At 40.5% G+C, this 26,700-nt stretch overlaps 2 protein-coding genes across 3 annotated transcripts in view; both read left to right on the forward strand.

Moving 5' to 3' along the window:
- The first annotated feature begins 221 nt into the window (after window positions 1-221).
- LOC308333741 (interleukin-31 receptor subunit alpha-like) lies at window positions 222-8,694 on the forward strand. The gene is made up of 16 exons (XM_080790214.1): window positions 222-300; window positions 841-907; window positions 1,776-1,908; window positions 2,005-2,168; window positions 2,265-2,377; window positions 2,884-2,904; window positions 3,084-3,246; window positions 3,844-3,920; window positions 4,072-4,294; window positions 4,525-4,689; window positions 5,506-5,607; window positions 5,847-5,993; window positions 6,105-6,245; window positions 6,716-6,800; window positions 7,551-7,632; window positions 7,916-8,694. Exons 2-16 carry the CDS (start codon window positions 850-852, stop codon window positions 8,402-8,404), a joined length of 2,163 nt encoding a protein of 720 aa, XP_080646340.1. The 5' UTR covers window positions 222-300; window positions 841-849; the 3' UTR covers window positions 8,405-8,694.
- Window positions 8,695-9,268: 574 nt separating this feature from the next.
- Window positions 9,269-26,700, forward strand: part of LOC308334489 (mRNA-capping enzyme-like) — a 95,597-nt gene continuing 78,165 nt past the window's right edge. The window contains exons 1-8 of one of the 2 annotated variants that reach the window (XM_080791281.1): window positions 9,269-9,709; window positions 14,592-14,701; window positions 14,825-14,928; window positions 15,072-15,160; window positions 17,877-17,952; window positions 18,984-19,245; window positions 20,877-20,986; window positions 22,986-23,087. In XM_080791281.1, the coding sequence (XP_080647407.1) occupies window positions 9,646-9,709; window positions 14,592-14,701; window positions 14,825-14,928; window positions 15,072-15,160; window positions 17,877-17,952; window positions 18,984-19,245; window positions 20,877-20,986; window positions 22,986-23,087 (917 nt within the window). In that variant the 5' untranslated portion in view covers window positions 9,269-9,645. Of the gene's footprint in view, window positions 9,710-14,591; window positions 14,702-14,824; window positions 14,929-15,071; window positions 15,161-17,876; window positions 17,953-18,983; window positions 19,246-20,876; window positions 20,987-22,985; window positions 23,088-26,700 lie in introns of those variants that run through there. The other variant, XM_080791282.1, reaches the window with a different exon arrangement.

Raw genomic sequence — 26,700 nt, forward strand, 5'->3', positions numbered from 1 at the left:
TGTTGCTGTTTATTATTATTAATATTATTATTATTATTAATATTAATATTAATATTTTACTATTGAGTCATTCCACGAAACCAGTACGATTTGGGGTTTTTGTTGAACATTTTACCGAAGGACATCTTTTAGCTATCAGAAAAACATTTCAGATAGGTATATTGTTGTATCTCAGGTTTGATGTTCAGCTCTGACCTGTTGCTTAATGTCTCCATATAGGATCTGTACAGGAAGGACTGCAACCTGGCAGCCCAGCTTCTCCAGTGCAACAAGTCAATCTACAGGACCCAGCTGTCTGAGGTTAACCCTCAACGCACGCACGGCGCACGCACGCACGCACGCACGCACACACACACACACACACACACACACACACGCACACACACACACACACACACACACACACACACACACACACACATTATTTTTATGAGCAAGCACAAACGTACAAAGTACAAACACACACACCATTGATAACAGTTTGTGTATCATCATAGCTCCTGCTGTACATGGCCTGTCGTAGCCTCATTGCTCTAGTGCCTTAAACAGACAATTCAAAGCACAATTGTATTGGCTGTCCTTCATTATTACTTAACTTCCTCTTAAGTCTTAAACCAGTTGCATCAGCATCCCGATTGTTCCATCGCGTGCCTTTAGTTCCTGTATTTGTCATAATGGAAGCATGCAGGAAAGAACCTCTTCTTTGGCATAGTAGGCGCCACGGCTAACTCTTGGATTTAAAACAATTAACAGTATAACAGCACTCATTGCTGGCTGTATCGTGCATGGGATGATGCTCAGATATGTTTAATCAGTAGGCCTACTGTGTTCTGATTATAGGATAAAAGAATGCGTTGGTTTCCAATCCTCTATGTCCTCACAGTCGTGGCCCCAGCTATCTGGACAGGTAGGCTAATTCATTCTTATTCATTATTCAAGCTCCTCCATGTCAGTTATAGGCCTACTTATTAGCCACAATTAAATTCAGAAACTTGTATAGTCTACGGCTACTATTTTGGTATCAATTTCAGTATCATTCCATGTTGGTTTCACTGTGAATTTTGACGAAACCCATTTAAAGTCTATTTGGATTAAATCTAATAATACTAATTAACTTCTAGGTATATAGCCTTGATAGCATACATAAAATCTAGACTTCTCCAGTGGCCTTCACTACTACATTTATAGCCAATAGAATTCTTATCAAATTGGGTCATCATCTTTAGTAGCTATAGGTTACAATTGAGAGCATTTAAATAAATGTAGCTGTTTTTATTATTATTATTATTATTATTATTATTATTATTATTATTATTACATATAATAAATGTTTATTATTATTATTATTATTATTATTATTATTATTATATTTGTTTATATTATTATCATCTATATTTTAATACTATTGTTTCTATTAGGTTATCCAGAAAAGTCATGCATTGTTCAACCCAGAAATGAATATGTAGAGCTTGGATCAAATATCACAGTAACATGCCCAAGGTCCTGCAGGCCTGGCACAAGCTACTGGACAATTAACAACAAAAAAGAAGAAATCTCAACGACCACCAACTCTTCATATTTGGTCCTGTTTCTTAATAAGTTCATTCACCACAGTGCGGTAATACAATGCCATAATTCTGTCACTAAGCGGGTGCTAGGAGGAATGACCATACAGTCATATAGTAAGGCAACTATTTGGTCCTTGTTTTAACCATTATGGCAACATAAGTGTACAGCAAAGATTGATAATGATCTGTCCCATTTTTCATTAACAGCAAAACCCAACAACGTGTCATGCATCTTACAATACAGCCCCAATGCATGGAATCTGCCAGACCTGTTTACATGTAACTGGGAACACAACATTAATTCTTCATTGGAAATAACCTATTCAATGTATATAAAAGGGTGAGCTTTGTTTTGTTGTTGTTTTTGTTTTTGCAGCAGATAATGGTGGACTGTCAAGCTTTCTATTTTGAATTAAAACCTATGTCTGTCTTTAAGTGCCTCATCGCAAGTACCGAAAGTTGTTGAAAGCTGCAGCAAAACTTCCTGCGTGCTCCCAGAAACACCTGACCATAATGAGAATAGCTCTGTAGTTGTGAGAGCGAAGACCAAGGCTTGGGAGATTGACTCAGCCCCTTATGAATTTAATCCCTATCATATATGTAAGTTACGTCACCTCTGTAGAACAAATATCCAGCTTTATTTTCAGTTTTTGATTTACGCTTGTGATGTGCTTTTATCTTTACATCTTTCTTCAGGGCAACTGCATCCTCCAATGATACATGTAAATGTACTTTCCAACCATCTGCTGGTAGAATGGGAACAACTACTTGATGATCGGCAGATCATTTGTCAAGTCAAATATGGCGAGGTATGTATCACTGGGCAACTCTTTACTGTTCAGTAGGGCTGCCTGCATGCAACTAAAGCTTGCTTTAAAAAAAGAAAAGTGGTGTATTTTTCAATATATCAACAAATGTATGTGTGTATGTATCACATCAAGTAGTGAGTCTGATTAACTGCATGACCTAGTGTCCTTATATTCTGGGGTGAACGTTTGGTGAAAAAAGACAACCTGCATGCTCAAATGCGTCACGTTGCATTGTGAGATTTTTGATCAGCTATTTTCACCTAATATTTCAAGGGAAAAAAGATTGACAAGCTTCTCTATTTCTGCAAATTCTGTTTTACTCCCAAAATGTTTTAAATAATCAATTAAATTGATTAGTTCGATTAACTGTTCAGCACAGATGTCCCATGGAACATTTATTCATTAACTGGTATAGGAAAGAGTTTGGTTTTTGTCAGCTGAGCTCCATTATGAATATATATATAATAGAACCAAATGAATTGTTCTGTTTTTCATTCTACTTTAAGTATCTTGCAGAAAACTCTAGGGTAAGACATTAGCCCATTTTCCTGACATTCAAAGATATATAATTATGCAGTTGTCCTGAAAACGGTCAAGCCAATTGAGCCAGCCGCTGTGTGAATTATAAGCCTGGACATAGAGTCAGCCCTTTGTGGTGAGTGACTGAACCATTTTGTCTGATGCCACCCCATTTCATTACTTTTAGCGTGTCCTCAGTCATTCTTTGAAACCTGGGGACGTGCGTGTGAGTGTGACCACAGAGGAAGTGGAGTCCTGCACTAACTACACAGTGTCAGCACGATGTGCGTTAACTGAGGCCCCCTGGAGCACCTGGAGCCAAGAGAGAACAGTTATTTCCCAGTTGAATGGTAAAGACACTGTGCTGTCCCACAGTGCTGCTCATCAGTGTGTGTGTGTGTGTGTGTGTGTGTGTGTGTGTGTGTGTGTGTGTGTGTGTGTGCGTGCGTGCGTGCGTGCGTGCGAGACTGCGAGACTGCATACGAGCGTGCGTTTATGTGATCATAACCAGTATTTCCAAAAAGTAGACAGATATTTTGTAACACTGAGGCTATCTTTTAAGCACTTTGAGTTGCAACATGGGCTTCTTTGCCTATATTATAAGGGAAGATACACAAGTAGAAGGATGGACTGGACAGGCAAAACATGTACTCTGTCGAATTTCTCTCTCATTGGATAAAAAAAGGAGTTGACTTAAGACAAACATCTTAGTCAATGGGGAATTAATGCAGAAATTTACTCACGTTTTCTTTCATTTTTTGAGTGGTGCAACCACTCCAAGGAACAGCAATGTCCGTGTTCACCTATGTGCCTATGTGTTGGTTAATGAGCAGATGAGCACCAGTATATGACTATGATTTTTTGTTGTAGAGTAGTTACTCACTTTTGGCCTTAGGGTAGGCATGATATCATCATATTTTACTGAATATATATCTAATACTTCACAGACAGCAAGTTCAACCTGTGGCGGAAAGTAGGTGAACCAAATATCAGTAAAGACAGAAGAGTTTGGGTCATGTGGAGGGTAAGGAGTCTTAATATAATCTATCAACATAACATTTACAAATTTTCCATACTTGAAACATTTTCATTCATAGGGTGAATTTTTCCCATGGCTGTTTTGCTTCTTGCAAAAGAAATTCTATGATCATAAATGTTTCAAATTTGTTTTACAGGCGATTCCACCAACATGCAAAGGTCAATTTGAATACCAAATTCAAGGAATTCCTGACAAGATTAACCTAAATGTCATACATCTTTATACAGTTGATAATGTTCATGGCTCTGTGACTTATGCTGTTGATGTGAATGAAGATGCATACAGAATCAAACTGATGGTCTTGCATAATGCCAAACTACGATGGACAGAATCCATTTATGTCCCAGCCTTTGGAGCAAGTGAGGAACTGCATTTGTGCAATATATTGTTTGCCATGACACATGACATGATAACAATTAGTGATGAGGAATTCCCCATTGTGTGTGTGTGTGTGTGTGTGTGTGTGTGTGTGTGTGTGTGTGTGTGTGTGTGTGTGTGTGTGTGTGTGTGTGTGTGTGTGTGTGTGTGTGTGTGTGTGCGTGCGTGCGTGCGTGTGCGTGCGTGTGCGTGCGTGTGTGGTCACTGTCAGGTCTTCCTCAGGTCAGCTATCTCCAGACCACAGCCTGTGACGGTAATATTCTGGTCAGTTGGGAGGCCCCTGTCCGTCCCGTCAGTGGCTACATGATTCACTGGACCCATGATGGTTCCAAATACTTCTGGGCGGAGAGCAAAGATACTAACATCACATTATATGGTTTGTAAGAAAACATAAATATAACCATGTGTAGATGGATGGATAGACAGGTTGATGGTGTGAATGGAGGGATGCGAGGATTTGACCCTGAGTCATCCACAGCCTCGTGTTAACTTACGGCCACGTTGACGCAAGCATTAAACCCTCCGATCAGTTTGTATCATCTATTCCATTGTCTTAATGGCTGTGGTAATAAACTGCAGTTAATGGACATGTTGGTGAAAACAACACTGAAAGGAAGTGTCACAATTAAATGATGTCTGATGTGATTGTGATATAACTGCAGGATCCTTTCTACGTCAGTTGGGTTATACTGTATAATATGTAGATAATTAATAAAGGTGAAATTATACATTTGTGAACCACTCACTGTATCATTCGATTATTCTTCTACTGAGAAAAACAACAATATTTATTATTTTTAGTTGAAAATTGTGAAAACTGTTGTGTTGACCCCTAGTGTTGGTCTGAGGAAAAAGTAGACAACTACGTCTCCCAAGTTCCCAACACCTTACAGTGAGGAGTTTCATCAATGCGGAGGAGGAACACGCTATCCCTTACATTTACATTTCCTGGCAGGCACTATTCCCTGCCTTTTGTGAGGAAAGGTGGTGACATCCAATAGTTTTTTGTTGGAGTGCCAAGCTGGAGGCACTGTGGAAGAATGTCTCCACTGTGGTGGTCAGGAACATTACCCCCGTGCCACTCCGATATCCACTGTATACTGTACGTCAGTGTTAAGTAGTCACATAGACCTCACTCATTTCCACATGACACTTGAATTGTGCTTATTGTTTTTTGTCTCCTTTCTTACAGACCTTGAGGATTTTACACAGTACAACATAACAGTGACTCCACTCTTTGATAACGAGACAGGACTTGGTATGCAAGCGCTTCAGATTTGCTCCAGGGAAGGAGGTACAGTATGAATAATGTGATCAAACATACACATACATACTGTATACTGTATGTGGGGCATAGAAAAATAAAATCAATTAAAACCTGAAAAAAGTAAGCAAACCATTTTTAATTTGATTTAGGTGCCATGGGTGTCTTACAGCAAAACAGATTAAGTTAGATAATTTGCTATAGTGAGTGCTAGGCGTGTGTATAACTGTATAAGTGTAAATATAATATTCACCCCTTTATGAACTTAGCTCCTGAGGCTGTGTCCATCGTTGACAACCTCGAACCAAAGGATATAAGTGCTCATATCAAGTGGAGCAGCGAGTCTCAGAAACAATGCAGTGGCGTGGTTGTTAACTACATAGTATTCTACAAGGCAGAGAACGACACAGAGCTCAGTGAGTAGTCCCGATGAATGCTCATAACAACTGCCTGTAGAATGAGTTGAAGATATGCCCTTGGCTTCATCACATTGTATTGAAGTTATCGTGTGATTCCTTTCTTCTCAGATGTAACTGTCAATTCCTCCGAGTGGGAGGTCTTATTACAAGAGCTGAAACCTGGAACTATGTACAGGGTCCACGTCATGGCTGTGTCTCTCACCGGGAATACCAGCAGCAGTTACAGACACTTTAAAACACATTGGGTTGGTGAGTCATCCCTTCAGTTACCACTTACATGTGAATAATAAGAGACAATATTCAACATAATTGAATGTGTATGTGCTATTGCTTTTGAAGAGATATGACAGATAGAACTCGTAGGATGGGGTTGTTTATATTCACATGTTGGCCTCTCAAAAGCTTGAAAATTCATTGATAGTTCAATGACAATTGCCATATCAGTGACATGATTTAATCTCCTCCACGTGTATTATGGTCAAATGTTCCACTCACTCACCATAAATATTAGTCGAGTTACTAAATTGCAAGTTACTCATTGCAACTCATTGAGTGAAACTGTTATTCCCAACATTTTTGGTGTTAATAACACACATTGGGAAACCTCATTCAACAGCAACAGAACATCAGAGCACAATCATTTTACTCTTATGTAGCTATTGCGCACAAGACAACTACTGGACTAATGTTTCAATTAACTTCACTGTCATCTCTGTTAGATCCTTACCTCATCAAGTCCAAGATCGTGTCCATCGTATCCCCTGTGGTCATCATTTTCTTCCTTGTAGTATGCTGTATTGTCCAGTAGGTTACAATGAATTTGCGAACTGTGCGATTAGTTGTGCCTCTGGCTATTAACCACTTTAAAACTAGCATCCCTATTTTGGGCATGTCGTTATAGGTGAAGATTTTCAAACATATTCAACGATTTTCAGAAATAACAATAGTCAATCTACAAGCTCACAGCAAGTATCAATGTGATGTGAGCTTGTGGTCGTGGAATGGCTATTTTTGCTATTCTACGTACAACAAACAATGCATATATAGTGCTTATCGGTTAAGATTAATTGGATCAAGAGCTTTGCTGTATATCTCTGCTGTCCGGAGGAAACCTCATAACTAGTTCATTTTTCAGGATCCGTTTTTAAGGAAATGAATAAAACCTTATATTTTTTAAACGATGCAATACTGCCTCAGCAAAGTTGTTGTTGTGACTTTAGATATTGTCAATTACTTGCATGAGAAGGAGTTAGTTGTTTGAGGGTCCAATGGAGTTAAGAAGTTTTGTCCAATGCGTTTTTTACTACTTTACATTGTTTCAATATTTTCTAAACAACACACAGACGTAAAGGGTGTTCAATAGCACTGATTTATGGAATAAAATCAAAAACCTAAAAAATGGAGTTATGAGGTTTCCTCCGGACAGCAACGATACCAAGTCTGTCAAACCTAATAACAGCAGTCACACTGTGGCAGAGCACTTTTTCGGTGGTCCAAGTCTGGCCATACTACTATTGAACCAAAGCTTTGTGCTATTTATATTCTCTTTGGTAGGTGGAAGAAATACAAATGGAAAATGGTGCCTGACCCTCATCTCAGTTCTATAGCCTTGTGGGCTTCCCAGAATCACCAGAAGGTAAAATAAAAACACACAAAAAAGATTTTTTCTTAGCTTCTGGATGCTGGAGGAGTAAAATGTAAGATTTGTTGTTTTATTGGAAAATAGTGTACTTGAAAGGAAGTGATAGTCAAGAACAGATTTCACATACAATTTTAGTGACATTAGAGCCAACAAACCTTTTAATAATCACAATATACAATTCTACATTTAACGTGGAAAATATTTCACAGCTTTTTAAACACACAGATTCTGTTGTGTGAAGTTGAAGCTGTCTATATGTATGTGCGTGTTTCCCCAGACCGTGCTTGTACTCAGCAATCCATCCGAAAGCCTGACCATGTGTGATAGTATTTATCCTTGTAAGCAAGAGCAAGACAACGCCACAATTTACACCACCTTGCTGCACACGGGCAACTGGGATGTTACAAGCTCCGGGTCAGACCAGACAGAGCAGTCAACATATGACTTCAGTGCCAGCGAGGCTGGTGAGCGAGATGACAGTCTGACAGTAGAAAAGACTAACCTTCAACTCTGCCCAGCCAAGCTCCCTGCTGCAGGCTCACAGATGGAGAAGCCAGGTAATGCTTCTTTAGTGCCAACAACAGTACTTCTGCCTTCAGAGATCAGCCTTCCAAACCCATACCAAAGCCAAAGTGTTGAGGAGCCTCCTATCTGGAGCACTACTGATGCATGCAAGCTTCTGCAGCCAATGAAACAGCAAGGAAAGATGGCACAGCTGAGTGTTTATGTCACTATGAACATGTTTGAGCAGGGGCAGCCCAGGTAAAAATAAGAATGGGGACTATGTGAGCTGAGTTATTAAAGTGTTCTAGGTCTTCTAAAACACATTAACCATTTAAGCCCTAGTACTTCGCTGAATGCCGAATAGCGGAAATAAGTTATCAACCTATATGAGCTTAATACGACATATAACTAATGTACTTATTGCATTCTTACAGCTTTCTTTTTTATTATTAATCCTTTGAGCAACACCTGGTCTGGAGGTCTAAAACATGTCAATGAAAAATGTTAATAGGGAAACAATAATTCTGATGTGTACTTGTATGCAATGTTTATATAGGAGTGTTTATACTTACCGGTATATGGATGAATAAACAGTTCTTGGAGATAACTTAATTGTATTATTTAATTTATTTCATTGAGACCCTTGAACTACTACGATAGAGTTCATAAGAAATCATTTTAGACCCCTCCCCTCTCTCTCTCAAAAATTCTCAAAAAGGGGCGCTGGCCCCTCCTACATCCAGCTTTTGGTTATAGTCCGCAAACTTCATCTTAAACAAACATTAAATTCCCATTGACAATGAATGGAGAATTTGACGTCATAGTGAGCATAGATGTGCATTACATTCACCCATTCACACACATTCATACACCGATGACGAGGAAACCATGCAAGGCATGTGCAGGTTGGTGCAATTGCACCAACCTGCACATCGGAAGCAATTCAGTGTATTGCTCAAGGACACTTTGATGTTAGACATTTTTGGTTTTACAAACTTTCACAAACAGTGAGCTGAATTTGCTTCACCGCCCGCTGGGTGGCAGTGACGAATCAGGGTCCAGTGTGCTGAACATCTGTCAACAAGAAGAAGACAAGTTAGCAGTTAGCCAATGTAGCCTAGCTGTAGCTGTGCTCATGAATGCTCAATGAAGTAGGCTTATAGAGGCACCGTTAACACAACTTCTGGACAGTCTCAGAGAGAGGGAGATGGTGGGAGAAAAAACACGGTTATTTTTAAGAGAATAAGGTTTCTACGATAGGCTACGCATGAAAGCGAGTTAAAAAAAACAGTTTTTTTTTAATAAATAAATTTGGCGGCAGGTAAAGTTCATTGAGGCTCGTACCGAGGGCCCGAAAGCGTCGAATTAAGTTAACGACACCACTAGGGGAAAGTGGTGGGTCTGATGTCCACCGTGAGAAGAGGAGCTTCTTATTTCTGGTGACTTTTCAACACAAGGCGACAGGACAGGAGGGGACCGTCACCCTTCTCTCTCTGAGTAAACATGTCACACACCGGACCCCCACCTCGGTGGCGGAATTGTCCCCGAAGGGGCCAGCCTGTGGCAGGTAAGTGGAACCTGTAAACATTAGCCTGGCTGGAATAAATGCTAACATGTTGGTTCGTGTCTCTGTCTCAGTGTCTGCCTGGGACTGAATCACTTACTTCAAACGTCGTCATACGACGTTCAATGCCGAAAATAGCAGATCTATAAGCTCACAACGCGTCGCGGACGAGACGCATTGTGAGCTTGTAGATCTGCAATTTTCTGCACGGCTATCATGAGTGATAATGACCGTTAGCTTCACTTCACAAGTTCACACTGCTGCGCCAACAGCCAGCACAGGTCGTTAAACCTGCGTTTATTTGAGTTGCTGTGTATCATTATTGCATTTTTTTTGGGAAGTGCAATAAAAGCATAAACGGTCATTTGTTAATTTAAGAGAAGGTCTTTGTTATGGTTATGGTAGCATTCTTCCCCTTCACACTTTAGCTTGTTTATGTTAGCAGCATCTGAGTTAGCCCTGTGCTCAGTGCTGTGCTGCTGTACTTGGATCACGTGTCAAAACAAACCCTAAGGCTGGCAACAGACCAGGTTGTGTGCTATTCTGAAGAAGAAAAAAAAACTACTAGTGTTTATTTAAACCCTAGACGTTATTATGTCTATTCTTTAGGTAAAAACAACAACAACCATGAGAGGTTTATGTTTAACTTTTAGGGATCACAAGGTTAGCCTGCTAGTTCTAGAACCTCACCCCATTTTAATGGTTCGTTCGTTGTGTGCAGGTGTTGCTTTTGGCCTTAACGTTACAAGGATTATATATTTGGTATTATTGAGCATTTTAAATGCTGATCAAAATGCAGGTAGGGGATAATCGGGTGGACACCAGATTATCCCCTACCACCCAAAGACTAATCATTGTGTGTATTCCTGCACTATCTGCATCGAGTGATCTTGGTACATAGAAATTGATTTATTGAAGACACAAAATATACATTTTGTTTTGATTGTATTGTATTGTATTGTTGTATTGTGCCTTTTGCTTTGACAATGTAAACGTATGTTTTCTCATGCCAATAAAGCCTCTTTGAATTGAATTGAATGGATAATGCTTGCAAGCAACAAGCTATAATTTACTTTGCAAAAGAGGGAGTGCACAGTGTTGATTATTTACTGGAATGTAAATGACATCAGCATTCAAAGGAGCTTTATTGGCATGAGAAAACATACGTTTACATTTCCAAAGCAAGTGTCAAAATATAATAAAACAGTTGAAAATGGGAAAGTATACAGTTGGAGGGGTACAGAGCTATGTCAGATGGCATTGTTATATGTACAGGGTATGAAGCTTTTTTAAACGAATAGCAGCAATCTTTTGAAGTCATTTTGGGACAAAAAGCAGCACATTTTCCTCAAATCTATTTAAATTGTATTCAAAATAAAAATACCTCAAATTTAAGTGTGTGAAAGTAGCAGCTCTGCTTACATGTACAGTAGGTCTAGGTATACTCGTTATAGGCAGTAGTCCTTAGAAGGTTAACCAATGGAATAGAACCACCCTTTTATCGCAACAGTTCACAAATCTTGCTTCTGTGTTCGCACATTGTTGTATTTCTCCCAAAAGGTACATGACCTGTACTTACCTGACAGGTTTTTCTCTAGCAAAACCCTCACATAACACAGGAATTCAGACTCTCTATGCTCCATCGCTGTAATTGATAAAACGGTGGGTCTGACCACTTCATTTGTAACAGCCAGTTAAATGCAATGCCAGATGGTGCCATTGTAATGTGCTGGGATGTGTCATGTGTAGGTCCAACAGGTCAGCCAGGTAATTGACAAACCACAGATATTCTGTTAAATTCCACACAGCTAATTTATTTACCAGAAAATATTGTAAACATCGACCATATCAAGCCAGGTCGCATAGCACTATTCTACTTACAAAAGGCAGGGATAATAGAATGATTTCACTCTGTGTGCCAAAGTGCTACTGAGATGATAGTGAAATTTACATCACAGGCTCCATCTTGTGCCACCCTTATCCCTTATCCCTAAACTTATTTGCCATTTTTACTATTTTGAAAATCATTTTAAAATAGTTCAACTAGCCGATTTACATCTACATGTTGTGCTATTTGAACTATTTTAAAAGGTTTTTTTAAATAGTAAAAAATGGCAAATAAGGGTTAAGGGGTGGCGCAAGATATAGCCCCACATGTACACTCTGAACTGAACCGAGAAATTGAGAATGCAAACAAAAGGAAGAGCAGCCTTGTTGCAACATCTGACATTGCATTTACCAACTGTAAACCATGTAGCTCTTTATTTCCCGCACCAGGTATTCTGTTTTGATCAATAAATAAATCTGTTAACCTATAGCTCATCTTGCAAGGACAGGTGCAACCTGGTGTTGGAGTCAGGGTCCCTCATATAATCACTAGGGATTTGACCGACTCCGTATTTAGCGTCATTACCATTTCTCGATGTGTCTTATCGATGTTCTCCTTTTTGGGAGACAAGACATTTTAACTTTATTGGCGATTCGGCATGGGGCGACCCGGGCGAGGAAGTAAACATACAGTGAGCACTGCAGCCTACTGGAGTGTTGTGCACCCGTGCTGTGCTCAGCTGGGCTCCACCATGGCTTATTTGCATTGCGTTGATCTCCTCCTTTCACTATTAAACAGTGACTGTGAATAAGTCCACGTCGGCCTTACTAAAAGGTAACCTTTCCGTCGTCTTTCAATCTCTGCCACGTCGCCCACGTGCATAAAATGATTGCAAACAAAACAAGATCAGTTATACTGTCAGTCGGTCACCCGGGGTTACACCAAATGTGGTGGTGACCCATTGAAATACGGTTGAATCTAATTTAACATTTGTGGAGTTGGTCACCTGACCAAAAGCGGTTGACAGAAACTGGTCGACATGTTCTGTTGCCCCAACACGGGCAGAAACAAGGCCTTTTAACCAGGCTACTTACACACACTACAACTCGCTTACAATTCGCAAACCTGGCAACACTGTTCCGTGTTCTCATAGGCCCTCCAGGCCCGCCCCCACAGCTACTTTTCAGTCTCACAATCGGCCATCTTGCTTTTTACTTCGATGCGCGAGTGGACATTTAATGCAAATACATTAATTATAGCTCCAGCAAGCAAACACAAACACCTCAACTCCATCTCATTGTGAATAAGAATTCCGAGGGGAAAAATAATTTTTGGAACGCCACTTTCACCCAGTATGAAGCTAAATGTGGAAGCCGTGTGTGTCACACCAACACTGGTGACCCAGAGAATCCTGTGCCGATTCTCAGGCATCTGGCCTGAGGCACTGCCTGCGAGTTGGCTCTGCGTGCGCTTTTTCCAACTCTCACTGATTTATCCAGCTCACACGTCAATCACAGTCAGCAGCTCTCAGCCTGCACACACACGCACGTCTGTCTTGCGCACACGCGCACACACACACACATACACACACACACACACACACACACAGAGACACAGAATAGGCATGCAGGCTAAGGCGAGTGGCAATTTAATGCAAATAAATTATTTATAGGTCCAGCAAGCAAATCATGATGGTCTGTAGGTCACAATCACATTCCGATTTGAGGGGTTGTGTTTTGTATGACATTTTGGCCAGTAGTTTTATATCTATCTCAGCTTTTGCCTGATAGCACACATGCTAACAGTGCTGACCACAACGTTAGCAGCATTTGATGACAGCTTGCCATAGCAACGTACAGTGTGCGCAGACCTAACGTGAGCTTCTGGGACAGAAACTTGCGTTTTCATGACAGCAGCAGCTGCTGCACCCTGTGATAGATACTGTGCTAAAGATGCTAAAGCAACACAAAACAACATCCACACGCAAAACAAACCAGGGACCAGGGTTGCCACATATCGTGGATGTGAGAGTGAAACAAGCAACCAGGTCTATAAAAATGTTAATAGGCCAGTTCAAAGTAGGTAAATCAGAAATGGTCCGGAAATTAGTCTTAAAATAATCAATTATAGTGTTGACTGTCACACTTTGTTGTCTAATGTTGTTTCAGAGCAGTGGAACTCAAACATTTCCATGTCAAGGACTACCAATAGATAAACAAGTCCAAAGTAGCTTATAATGATCAGACTTGGCAACACTGTCTCTAGGTTGAACGTTCGACTTTACAAGCTCACACATATGAAATATGTTTTTTTGAATCTTCAAACTGAGACATATTTGATGATAATACTGTTAGCACAGTCATCATACTCCAAGAGCATACAAATGGAACCAAATGGACCCTGATTTTCCCAGAGAGCAAATGGTATCAAATGGGGGTCTGTGGCCTAATGCATTTCAAACTGGGGCTTCTTGCTATTATATTCTCTGCATATCTTATCAACTTGGGGTGAATATTTCACCACAATACTTTACTGAATATTTCACAAGAATATAACACAAGAGTCAAATGTACGGTCAAATGTAATCACAATATAGGCTACAGATGTACATATTTATGACACAGTAAAATGTCGAAAATTAGTGCTATCCCCCCCCCCCCACACACACACGACAGGCAAGGCTGTTGTTTGCATCGTTAGCAGGCAGCAGCTACCTTGCCACTGCTCTCTGTGACTGTAGTTGTTTCACCATGTTTGCGTATTTATGAGAAATAAAAAACACTTTCTGTTATTGCAACGACACTGGGATGAGCCCGGCGAAGCCGGGCGAAATTCTAGTGATTACACAATTAATACCTGGGGCTGTGTGCTTGTCAGTAACATTATCACTATCTATTTGGAAAACATATGATCCTTTAATTTATTTTTAAACTGTAAGGTTTATAATGTTTTTGAAAAAGCCATTACAATTATTTTATAATATTAAAAATAAAAGTCGAAAATCGACACATCCCTAATAACCACTGTCCCACTGTGTGTTAATTCATTCCTTTCTAGGTAAATTCCTGCCGATGAAAACAATGTTGGGTCCAAAATATGATGACAAAGTTCCAGAAGAGAACAGGTTCCATCCAAGCATGTTGTCAAACTATTTAAAAAGTCTTAAGGTAAGCAATTTTCATGATGTAAAAATATTTGATGTGTAATTCACTGTTATTGTGAAACAAAAAATAAAGCCCTGTTAACACTAAACTCTTTTTTTTGTCATTTGGTGTCTCTCTCTCTTCTAGGTAAAAATGGGCTTGCTCATTGACTTAACAAACACGACTCGGTTTTATGACCGAAATGATATTGAAAAAGAAGGCATAAAATATATGAAGCTTCAATGTAAAGGGTATGAATGAATTCATTCATGTGACTCAAATGATTGCTAGAATTCAATATTTGTCTTCAGTATGTTGTTCAGTGTGAAATTGAGGTATTTTCAACTATACCTACTACTGCTTTGTATTTAAAATGCCATCTAACTCTGTTTAGGCATGGGGAGAGTCCATCGGCAGAGACAACAGAGATGTTTATCCGGTTGTGTGACCACTTCATGGAGAAAAATCCAACCGAATTAATTGGTAAGACAGCCATAGCCAGGTATTTGGAGTGTAGTATATAATCAATTCGATTTTCAAATTTGTAAAATAGTTTTTCTTCGTATGCAAATAAGACTAGAAAGGTTGTTGGAACTGTGGATTTTGAGTGGGGCTGATGACCTGGAGTGTTTGGAGGTAGAATTGGTATGGATAACCCTGGGAATATATTGCACTCCTTCTCATGTCATTGAGTTTGAGATGCACTAGAGGGAGCTAGAAGGTTAAGTTAACTTTGCTACATAACATTGCCTCAATACTGTTCTCCCAAGTATCAGGTTTACTTTGTACCAAATGTCTTATCCATTGATTATTTTCATTCAGTATTTGTATTTTGCACATGTTAATTTGTAAGGGACCAGAAGACGTAGGATCAAAGGATAGACATTTGACATTGTTTTGAGTTTTTCTTTTATTGAACTTGAAGTCATTCAATGGTGTTAGGGATGCACCAGTTGTGACTGTAGGTCGCATTTACTATGAAAACCTGCATCTCCCGTTAGTTGGTCGGCCTCCATATATGGTCAAGCCTCGTGACATCACACCTCCATATATGGTCACGTGTTGTGACATCACGCCTACATATATGGTCACGCCTCATGACACGTCACGCCACCACATATGCCCGTCTCATATATAATGAGACGAGTGAATGTTTGAAAGATACAAAAAAAGAGAAGTGTCTTCAAACAGGAAATAAATGAAGGCTGCCTGCGTAGAATATTGTTGCCTAAGCAATAACTAATTTAAATTTATGGTCCTGGTTGAGTATGCTGGCTTCCAGTCCATACTCTGTGTGAATACTAATACTAATGCCCCAGTAACCTTGAGACTCAGAGGTGCAGTTGAAAGACACTGTCCTTAATAACAGATTATTATGCTGTTGATATAATCAATTGCATGTTAAACAAATACAAATAAATTAATTTGTGGTTTTACCTGTCACAGTAATTGAAATTGGGAATCATTGAGGAATGGGCTATTTATTTAAAATGAATCCTACTGTTGGCTGTGGAAAAAACCCATATAGATGTTGTTTTTCCTCCAAGACTTAATGGCTTTATAAAATTATTTTACAGTATACTGCTCTCATATGAATGCGTTTGTCTGTAGTTAAAGCTAATTTCTCAAATTGTTAAAGATTTACCCACCCCGCCCAGGCGGTGGCGTAACCGTCTGGGCACCCGACTGGTAATCCAGTCGCAGTGTGCCGCGGGTTCGACTCCCGAGCCCGACACAGCCTTTACTGTCTTCCCCCATCTCTCTCCCGTTTCCTGTCAGCCTACTGTCTGTCCCTTCAAAAAACCAATAAAAGGCGTAAGCCGCAAAAACAAAATCTAAAAAAAAAAAAAAAGAAGATTTACCCACCCTTCAGGCAAGCAGATTTTAGTTTGAGTCAGTAACACAGTTTCAGTCAGTAAGAAAAACGGACATCTTGTATTTCATTTTTAGATTTATTGTTTATTGTTTATAGGTTTATTGTGATGTTTGGTGGTACATAGTGCCTTAGGCCAGCCTTGGGGGACACAACTAATCCGTCATGGCCGTTAGAGTTGTGCTTTCACACCCAGGACAGCAGAGAGCTCTCTGTTCCACCATTCTGAGCCCAGAGCCACTCTTGCCTGCGGACTATTGCTCTATTCTACCTAATGTTGCAAATTAAGTTGTTTACGCCTCACAGCAGAATATATTAATGTCATTTTAGCAATGCCCTCTCCCCAGCCACCTGCCGATCCGATTGTTCTTGGTTGTCTCTCTGCATGAGACCAAATTAGACAGCCATGCTCATAAATCTGATCACCTCCCTCGAGTAGTTGACTGCATCTTCATTATCATTCCTTATCTTCCCTCTGTCTGATTTAATTTATCATTGACCTGTCGGACATCGGGACCGCATGTAATTCAGACGGGGCATTAGTCCGACATGCGTCCGCATGTCGTACTAGCGTCTGCTCCCGTGCTTGCGGTTATGGTTAGGTTAGGTCGTTAGGAGATGAGGTGGGTTGTCATTTGTCGGACCAATGACTAGTCTGAACAACGTACTGCACCCGTCAGACATGCTACAAAATACCTGATGTCTAAGGCTAAATGTCTCTGTTTCAAAGAGTGGTGGAGTTAAGACACATTTACTTAGCCCTGTTTTATACATCATCATACAGTGTCGTGTCAACATACAATGCGAGCTGGTGTTTAACAAGATGAAAAACACATTTCCCCCCTAAAACCGATTATTTTATTCAAATCCATTCATCTAAATCGTTTAACTGTTTTGCACCCCATTACTACAGAATCTGCTGCTCTCCTGTCCAAACATTCCCCAGGGTTCCATCAGTCAATAAGTCTCACTGTGTCTACAGGCTGGTGTCAGATCTGTAGATGAACAAGGGTTGCATGGGGGGGCTACTGACTGACTTTCTGCCTCACTGCATCTCAACTTATTGATTTTCCAAGGGGAGTGCTTTGAACTGGATATGTTCATGCTAAATTCACTGGGGCTTTTGAAATTACCGTGCCATCTTTGCATTTTGCATTACATCAGGATGAATTGAAGGCAGAGGGAGGATAACACATGTGGTAGGTAGCGATGTAATGTTGCTGAGGCCAAATGTAATTAATTGATGAGGGCGTCATCTGAAGTTTAATGTGATTTTGCATGCAATATGGTATTGTCTTGACTGGTGTCTCTTTGTTCTCTTCCAAGGGGTCCACTGCACGCACGGCTTCAACCGGACAGGCTTCCTGGTGTGTGCATACCTGGTAGAGAAGATGGACTGGAGGTAACTAACGTCACGCCCCTGGATCAGTCTCGGTGCTGGTATTGCAGGCTTTTTTGTCTTCCCTCAGGAGGGCGCATTTGTTCCTCAATTTTCATCAGCCCATGTCAGAACAACTGATGCACTACAACATGAACCACACTGCGTGGGCTCTCCCTCAGCTGCTTACATCATTGCCCCCCCCCAACCCCCTGCTAGGGCACCGCTTTGCAGTGAAGGCTGTGGCCCATCGGCCCCTGTCGATGCTTTCTATATATGTGTGATGACTTGATGTGAGACGCTGTCACTAAAGATAGTCACGTTTCATGAAGAGGCTTGCTGGATTAGTGGAGGCAGAACCAAGCTGGAGACTCCAGGGGTGCTGAATAATTTACAGCAGTGGTGTCTTAAGGCAGAGGTGGAACAGTAGAGGGAGTCTGGGAAAGATTGCAGCTTCTGCTTTAGTAGTCTATTCCAGTTCAGGTTAAAAACGGCATGGTAAACTGGCCTTCTAGTGATGTAAGCAACACAGCCGAGCAGCTCTACTACAATTAATAATAATCGGTGTGTTAGATTTCGGCATCAATACTGTATGCTTGCTTGCACATTGGCACACCCATGGCTCTAGTCTGTGCACATGTTTTTGCCTGCCATGTTTTTAATATGCTGTAGTCGGTTAATCAGAATTTTAAAACAAACCGCGTATATGACCAGGGTTACCCCTACATTACAACCACATCTCAGTGGAATATCCTGTAAAATCCATAATTTGTGTCCATTTGATTACATTTGTAGCGTTTCAAATGGATAAATTAACTCCCAGGCTTCTCCAGTAATATGAGCCATCAATTCCAAAATATTAAAATTATGTATTTTAAAAGCTATCCATAAACTGCTGCAGTGCAGGTACAGTCTGTACACCAGACTGTAGGTTTTGAGGTTTTAATGTACCAGTGTGTATCATTTTGTAATGTATTGTTTTGTTTAACATCCAAGCCCCATTTAAAAAATGGCAAAAGTAGCTGAGCTTTATTTTATGTTCTTTCTGGTCACAGCGTGGAGGCGGCTGTAGCTGCCTTCGGCCAGTCCCGTGCCCCAGGGATCTACAAGGGAGACTACCTCAAGGAGCTCTTTCGTCGCTATGGCGACGTGGATGACGCTCCCCCTGCCCCCGAGCTGCCGGAGTGGTGCTTCGACGACGATGAAGACGAACAGGACGAGGATGACGACGGCAACGCCATTGGTCAGGAGTCTCAGTCTGCCCCCAGCTCCTCTGGGTCGGCGCCCAACAAACGGAGGAAGGAGAGATTAAAGCTGGTGAGAGAGAGAGAGAGTCGTCCCCCCCCATACTTAAAGCATTATACTTAGTTGACCCCCAGGGGGTCAACTACATGTCTTTGTCGACCGACAAGCTCACAACACCTAGTGAGCTTGTAGATCTGCTGTTTTTGCCAACTGTTTGCCTATTTTGGGAATTCCAGGGACCATGTGGTGAAGTAGGGAAAATACCGCATCCATGCCTCCCTGATCCGCATGTCTCTGGGTCTCATGCAGAGAATGTTGACGCAGAGCCCAGCAGTAGGCTTTCTCCACTAAATGATCCACTTCCCGTGTTCAGTCATGTAGGACGTGCCCGGTGTATTTTTACAACATTCAGCCATCATTTTCTTGCCATGATTCTCCAGCTGCATGTGAAATAGTAACTCACTGCGTTTTAGTTAAATATTTAATTAATGCCACCAAGCGAGAGTGGTAGAATTAGAAGTGTTGACTCTTTAATTTTAACTTTGCTGGAGCTCTTTGGGAATCTGTGGTGTAAAACGTGGCATAATCCTCATTCATCCTCAGTCATTAACATGTAACCTTTCAGGAAGTTAACCCCCTTATGGCCACCCTAATTAACAGTGCCTTCTACCTGCACTATTCATGTTTTTAATTCATCATTTTAATAGAAAAATATGTGATATACACACTATCTCATTTTCACGTGGCAATCCTATGGACCGATTCCGTAACGGGTCTCATGGTCGCAGCCTACGTATTTCTGCGGTTTCCCCGCACCAAGCTTCTACTACAGTGAATGGAAAAGTGACTGATGTTAGTCTGCCTCAAACGTTACTCTTTTACCTGCTTTTTACACTAACATTACAAAGAGGCCCAGAACATCGGGATGAACCTGTGTAGTTTATGGCTGCTCCAACAGTAGTGGCAACATTCAAGAATGTCAATATCTACCGCGGTGGCTGAGACCAGAGCCATTGAGTAATGGTCCTGGTCCTGAAAGATACATAACGTCAGTCTTACCCAATACCCAATGTTTCTGTTTTAGGAACACAAGGCTCCTGTACTTTATACCTCATACTAAGCCTGTACTATTACATCCAATAACAATTATCGCCCTCCCTCCCATCCTTCAGATGCTTGACAAATCCGGAAGCACAATGGTGGATTCAAACCCACAACTTCAACTGTGATTGGCAGACACTTTAGCACTGCGCCACCCGAGCAACCACTGACACACTATGTATTCCGTTGACCTAGAGGTGTATAACTGGTCACCTCCTTTTTTCCATCTACATAAAATCTCTTTGCTGTCGCAACGTGTTGAGCTTGTAGATTGGCTATTCCTTGCAGAATGTTGTGTCAACTAGAGCCGACGGTGTCAATTTGAAAGTTATGCAGTTTCTGCACTTCTGGCAAAAGAATAGGTGGAGAACTAGCAGCACTAGTTAAGAAGTTTGGAAAGGCAGTATGATGGCGTTTCCTGACAGCTGAAGCAAGGATTCCTGTTCTTTTCGTATACGGATAAACAGCTGTTTGGGGAACCTTCACCTTCACCTGTACGGAGGCTGTGTAGGAGGCTGTGCAACTGTTGCCTGAAATCCTGCCAACTTTAAGCAGCTGTCTTGGTTAATGTTTTTCCTCTTTGTTTCCCCCACGCCTCCCAGGGTGCCGTGTTCCTGGAGGGTGTCACAGTGAAGGGCGTCACACAGGTCACCACACAACCAAAACTGGGAGAATGTCAAACCAAATGTCAGAAGTTCGCAGAATGGGAAAAGTAAGGCACCTCGCTGCTTTCTCATACCGTACATATGCGTGCGTATGAGAGTACGTGGGCATACACTCCATACAGTATTGTATTGCGACTCTGCGAGTGACTCATGCTTACTGAACCACTCCGTTTTTAGATCATCACACTTATAAGACAGGCAGGCACTGGAGTTGAGAATAGATTTTCCTTTTTCCCCCTTGACAGATATGCTGCTGGAGCCATTTTAATGATATCGCGTAGAATCTATACTGTCTCCATCTCAGAAAACAGAACGCCATTAAATTTGAGTCCCCACTGTTTCCACCAGTAGCATTTCTTCTTTGTGTATATGCATGCAACTATTTAATTAGGTCCACCTGTCCCCACAAAACAACACACTTAAAGTTAGGGTAAGTGATATTTTTTGGTTAAAACTGTTAAAATGTTAAATCACTATTATATCGTGATAGTAATCAATCATTGCTATAATATAGAGTGTTTGTTCAGTAACAGGGGTCTCCCTGTCTCTCCAGCTCTTTAATTAAAAAAATCATACCTGTGTGAAGTGAGGGCCGCTCTTATCATACATCATCTCAATCCGGCCAATCACAATTTGCGTCCTCACTTTTGTCTTCAATGTTTGTGTTTACACAAACACTCAAAACTGGCCATTCATTGTCAATGGCATTCAATGTTTGTGTTTGCACAAATACTTAAAACTGGCCATTCATTGTCAATGGCATTCAATGTTTGTGTTTGCACAAATACTTAAAACTGGTCATTCATTGTCAATGGCATTCAATGTTTGTGTTACACAGGGTTCCAGTTCCAATTTTGGCTGCTCATTTCTTTGTGTCATCACTTACAATTCCACTTGTTACTTGCGCAAGCAGAGCGCGCAAGTAATAGTTTCGCCTGGCTCGTATGCACCGTCCCAGCCAACCCGGCACTTTTGATGCGTATGCAAATAAAACAGCAAATCATGCACAATTTGCTGGGACCAGATTACATGGTGTGTGTATATGTATAACTAGCTCTCAATGATGACGTAAGAAATATGTGGATTAAAGGACCCAATGCCATAGTGTAATTGGTCATGTATGTAATCTGGTCCCAGCAAATCGGGCACAATTTGCTGTTTTATTTGCATACGCATCAAAAGTGGCGGGTTGGCTGGGACGGTTTTTGGCGCAAAGTAACCACAGTATACCGCTAATCAACTTACAAATTACATATATATATATATATATATAATTATATATATATATATATATATATATATATATATATACAAATCCAACTACAGATTAGTATTTTACATCATGTATATTTTAACAAATGTGAAAGGAAATTGAAGTTAGAGACACGTATTACTCTGATCATGATTTAGTATTAATATCACTATAGTCCAAGATGGAATAAATTTAAAACAATTTACAATAAATAATAAAATAATTATACTGTATACGTGATAACATATTTTAATTCAGTTTATATACCTTTTTTTTCATCACATATCAATGATTTATTTTTCTTTGAAAAACTAAAAAGGGATCTTAATACTTAATAATACTAGGTGTTTACATGCATAAAGTAGGTAGGTAGCAAATAGTTACACCTAATAATTAGACATTTCAAACGTTCCTTCACAGAGATACTGAGATTTCACAGCGGTCGAAAGTACTTGCGTGCTCTGCTTGCGCAAATGGCCAACTAGTGTGCAACAAGCAAGTATGCAGTTGTAGTTTAATCTGTATCCTTACTGAGTTCTCTATCTATACATTCTATAACATTGAGTACATCACACTATAGAGCTTTCTAACACTTAATTTAACCAAAGAAAATAACTTACCATACCAATAAAGAGACAAATGGCAGGTACTCATTAACAGGTTGTCCTAATATCAAAAACTGATAGACTCTTGGAAGATCAGCCCCTGGGCATTTGGATTGCATTGATCCAAATTAAATATATCGACAAACTAAGATGTTTGTGTGTAAGTTTGTTCAATCCTCTGTTTTCAAGGTCTGGTTTTCCTGGCGCTCAGCCAGTGTCCATGGACAGGAGGAACCTCCGTTTTTTGGAGCAGAATCCCTACAAGGTCAGCTGGAAGGCTGACGGAACACGGTGGGTCCCTTGCTGTTTCATTTTCCATTTATTACAGCCTTGAGATGTCAATCTGCATTCTTTAATGTGAATGCAGGTTGGCTTCACGTCTTTTCACGTCTACCCCATGGATATTCACAAAGCATGTACAGGAATGCCCGAGAGATTTGTCCAGGTTTTCTTAGTCAGAGCCATGAGATGAATACCAACATTGTTTCTATAGTTCCTGCAGGTATTTTGAATTGATGTAATTGTTCTGAGTTGGTTTTATATTCTTCTGAGGAGTTGGAGGTGGTAATTACGCAATGGCTCAACTGGCCGCCTGTGTTTAACCGTCTGTAACCCAAATTGCCTTTTCCCTTGTAATACCAGTGGGTAAAAATATATATAAATTGCCAGCATAGACTCTCAAAGTGTCATCCCCAGAATTATCGTCATGTGTCTGTTCCCACGTTAGTTGAATGAATTGGGTACAATATCCAATGCTTGCACGAGAGGTGTCTATAAGCATGCAAGACTGAGCTTTTGGGGATGATAAAATATTTATTTGCGATGAACTGAAACCAGTAGACTGGCAGACCAGGTCATTTAACTTAAATATAATTAAAATCTGCTCTTGTCACAGATTCTTCTCTCTCTCGCTCTCTCCCCAATGACACATTTTGTTCATAAAACCAACATCTCTTGCATAAGCAACCTCATGATGCACTGACATACAGGTTAATGCTTTTCCATCATGTATTCTGACAAGTTTGGGTGATGTGATATTGATGGTACAGCATATAATGCCAGCATTCAAAATCGGTATATACAATTAAATTGCAGGCATTTCGAGTAAGTAGGAAAGTGTTTCAAGTGGAATTTTGAAGTTCTGCAACTAGACGTCCATTCTTGAAACCACTTTGAGTGGTCTCGTCTCGTTTCGCTTGATCTGCCAGAGGGTAGCGTTGAAGGGGAATATGCTTTAGTATTCCACTCGTCTGCTACCAACATCCTTCTCGGTTACTGTTGGTTGGAAAATGGTGAACTTTTGTGAATATTTCATGAACTTGCATCAATTTTGAGAATTTTACATGTTGGCACTTTAATTTCCTGTAAGAATGAGATGTGCAGAGTACAGAACTGGCACCTGACCAGGATAGTACTAATGGTGTGTGCTGGGCTGCCACTATCTGACCTTACCTGTCATTTTCTGTTGGATTCAATGACTCAACATTTTCTCAGAACTTGCTTTCAAAGTACAGTGTGTGACGCCGAAGCCCCGGCTTTCCTTCCAGTTACTGGAAGTGTCTAGTCAACAGAAATACACCCCAAGTTCTTCGATTACCAAAGGGAGAGAGAAAGAGACTGAATATTTATTTATTCTCACAGAAGTAAGCCTCCAGTAGAGCTACGTAATTTTTCCTTAGTAAAGATTTCTTTGGACGGGGCAAGTTGAGATGAAGGAGAATCATTGCTATCTCTTAAAAGCATATTCGGGCTCTGACAGCTCTGACAACACTTCAAAATAATTTAGATTCTGTCTGCAGGGTTCCAAAAATATTTATATGCACCCTGAACATTTGTCTGTCATACAGAGAAATATGGGGGAGAGATGGTGAGAGTCAAAGAGAGAAACACTGATTGCACAGGGGACTGTTTTAACGTATCTGAGCCATGGACATTGAACAAGCCATTCTTTCCAAAGTCATATTTTGGTATTTTGTTATGTGATTTTGTTTTGTTAAAGATGTTTTAAACCTAGCTCAGATCAAAAAATCATGACAATTAAGTAACCATGTTCAGCTTAATTTATACTTTCATGTCAACTTGTGTGAACTTTGTCAAATTCACAACAATGCTTTGCAGATGCAGATCTTGTAGATCTGCCAATTATGGCACATGGTGGCATCGTACGGCAGAGCATAAATTAAAATGGCAGAAACTAATCACACTGGTGATTCGTTGTATGATGTCGTTCAAGGAGCAGTACAGTGCACAGTTTAATGCATACAATGCACACTTTTCTTACGGTTAGGGATGTTAGGGAACAGTTTGACTGCAGGATTAAAACCTTGCAATCCCCATTTGACTGCATAGTTTTTAACTTTTTCACTTGGTGTAATCCTTTTTTTTATTTTTATTTTTTACTTTATTTTTAGATATGCAGTAAAGGCCGTGTCGGGCTCGGGAGTCGAACCCGCGGCACACTGCGACTGGAATACCAGTCGGATGACCAGACGGTTATGGGCACTTTTTGTAGTTAGTATTATTATTGTTGTTGTTGTTAATTTTCCATATTTAACTGGGTCTTTAACAATAACCTAGAATATGTACCGGTAGTTGGAATTGAAGCTATTCGTTAAGGCTCCACATTTGCTGGTGTTGGTGGTTTCTGATTCTGCGTTGTTGGATTGTCTTTTGGAATCGCTACATCGAGTGATGTATTTTATTCAGGTAGCATAATAATGGATATATAGAATTAGATTGAAACCCTCAATAGAGTTAGAACCTTTCCACTTGCAGAATTCAAGTAAGTGTAAGAAATGTTTGGAGTTATTATTTGTGTAGCTGTCACAAAGCTGCTTAATAATTTGGTCAACACATACATACGCACGCTGCTGCACGCGCACACATGCTGTCAACATTTTTTGAAAGGATGAGACGGAATTGCGATGTTTCATTGATTTGTTATATGCGACTTTACTAATCTGACAGTAATAGCTACCTGGGTTTTCGGTTCCCATTTCCCTTCCAGCAGATACATAATGTTATTATCAGCCTGAAAGTGAAGACCGACTATGCCTGGCCTGCTGTGTGCATTTCCTTTTATCTTTGTAATTCTATTTGGTTTGTAAAACTTTCACTGCGGGTTGCATCATGTCTGACACTGGTTTTGAGGAACTTTGTAGATAGAAGTGATGTACTGCAGCTTCTCTTGTCAAATTGAATGCAAGTTTGGCATTGTGCCTATCATTTGGTCAAATGAGGGACATTGGTGTCACAGGCTGTATTGGAATGACCGTTACCTGAATTTCCCTCTGGATTTAATAAAGGTTTATCTTACCTTATCTTACTCTCTCCTTCGGAGGGGCATACTGTTCTTACTCAGCCTTGATATTATCTTCCTCTGTTTGAGCTGAAAATTGGGATGGGAGCATTTTAAACGGTGCAATCTGCAGAAATCTTAAACCTTTTGCTAGCAGACCCATTCGCCAAGTCTTCTCTATCCTCCGGGGTGTTTTGTTAAGAAAGGGATAGAAAAAGTGCCCTTCTTGGCACAGGTCTCCACCAGGAGAGAGAGAGAGAGAGAGTGTGTGTGTGTGTGTGTGTGTGTGTGTGTGTGTGTGTGTGTGTGTGTGTGTGTGTGTGTGTGTGTGTGTGTGTGTGTGTGTGTGTGTGTGTGTGTGTGTGTGTGTGTGTGTGTGTGTGTGTGTGTGTGTGTGTGTGTGTGTGTGTGTGTGTGTGTGTGTGTGTGTGTGTGTGTGTGTGTGTGACACACGCGCGCGGCTTGGCCTGTTGTAGCGCCACCATGAGGCTGATTTGAAAACTGTCAAGTGGCATTTCTTCCAAAGCCTAGTGGGAATATGCATGCACAGTTTCACCACAATCGGACGCTGCGTTGAGTAGTACAAAGCGAGCTACTCCTGAAAAG

Source organism: Protomyctophum bolini, assembly GCF_963924005.1.
Source record: "Protomyctophum bolini genome assembly, chromosome: 19".
Taxonomy (NCBI): Eukaryota; Metazoa; Chordata; class Actinopteri; order Myctophiformes; family Myctophidae; genus Protomyctophum; species Protomyctophum bolini.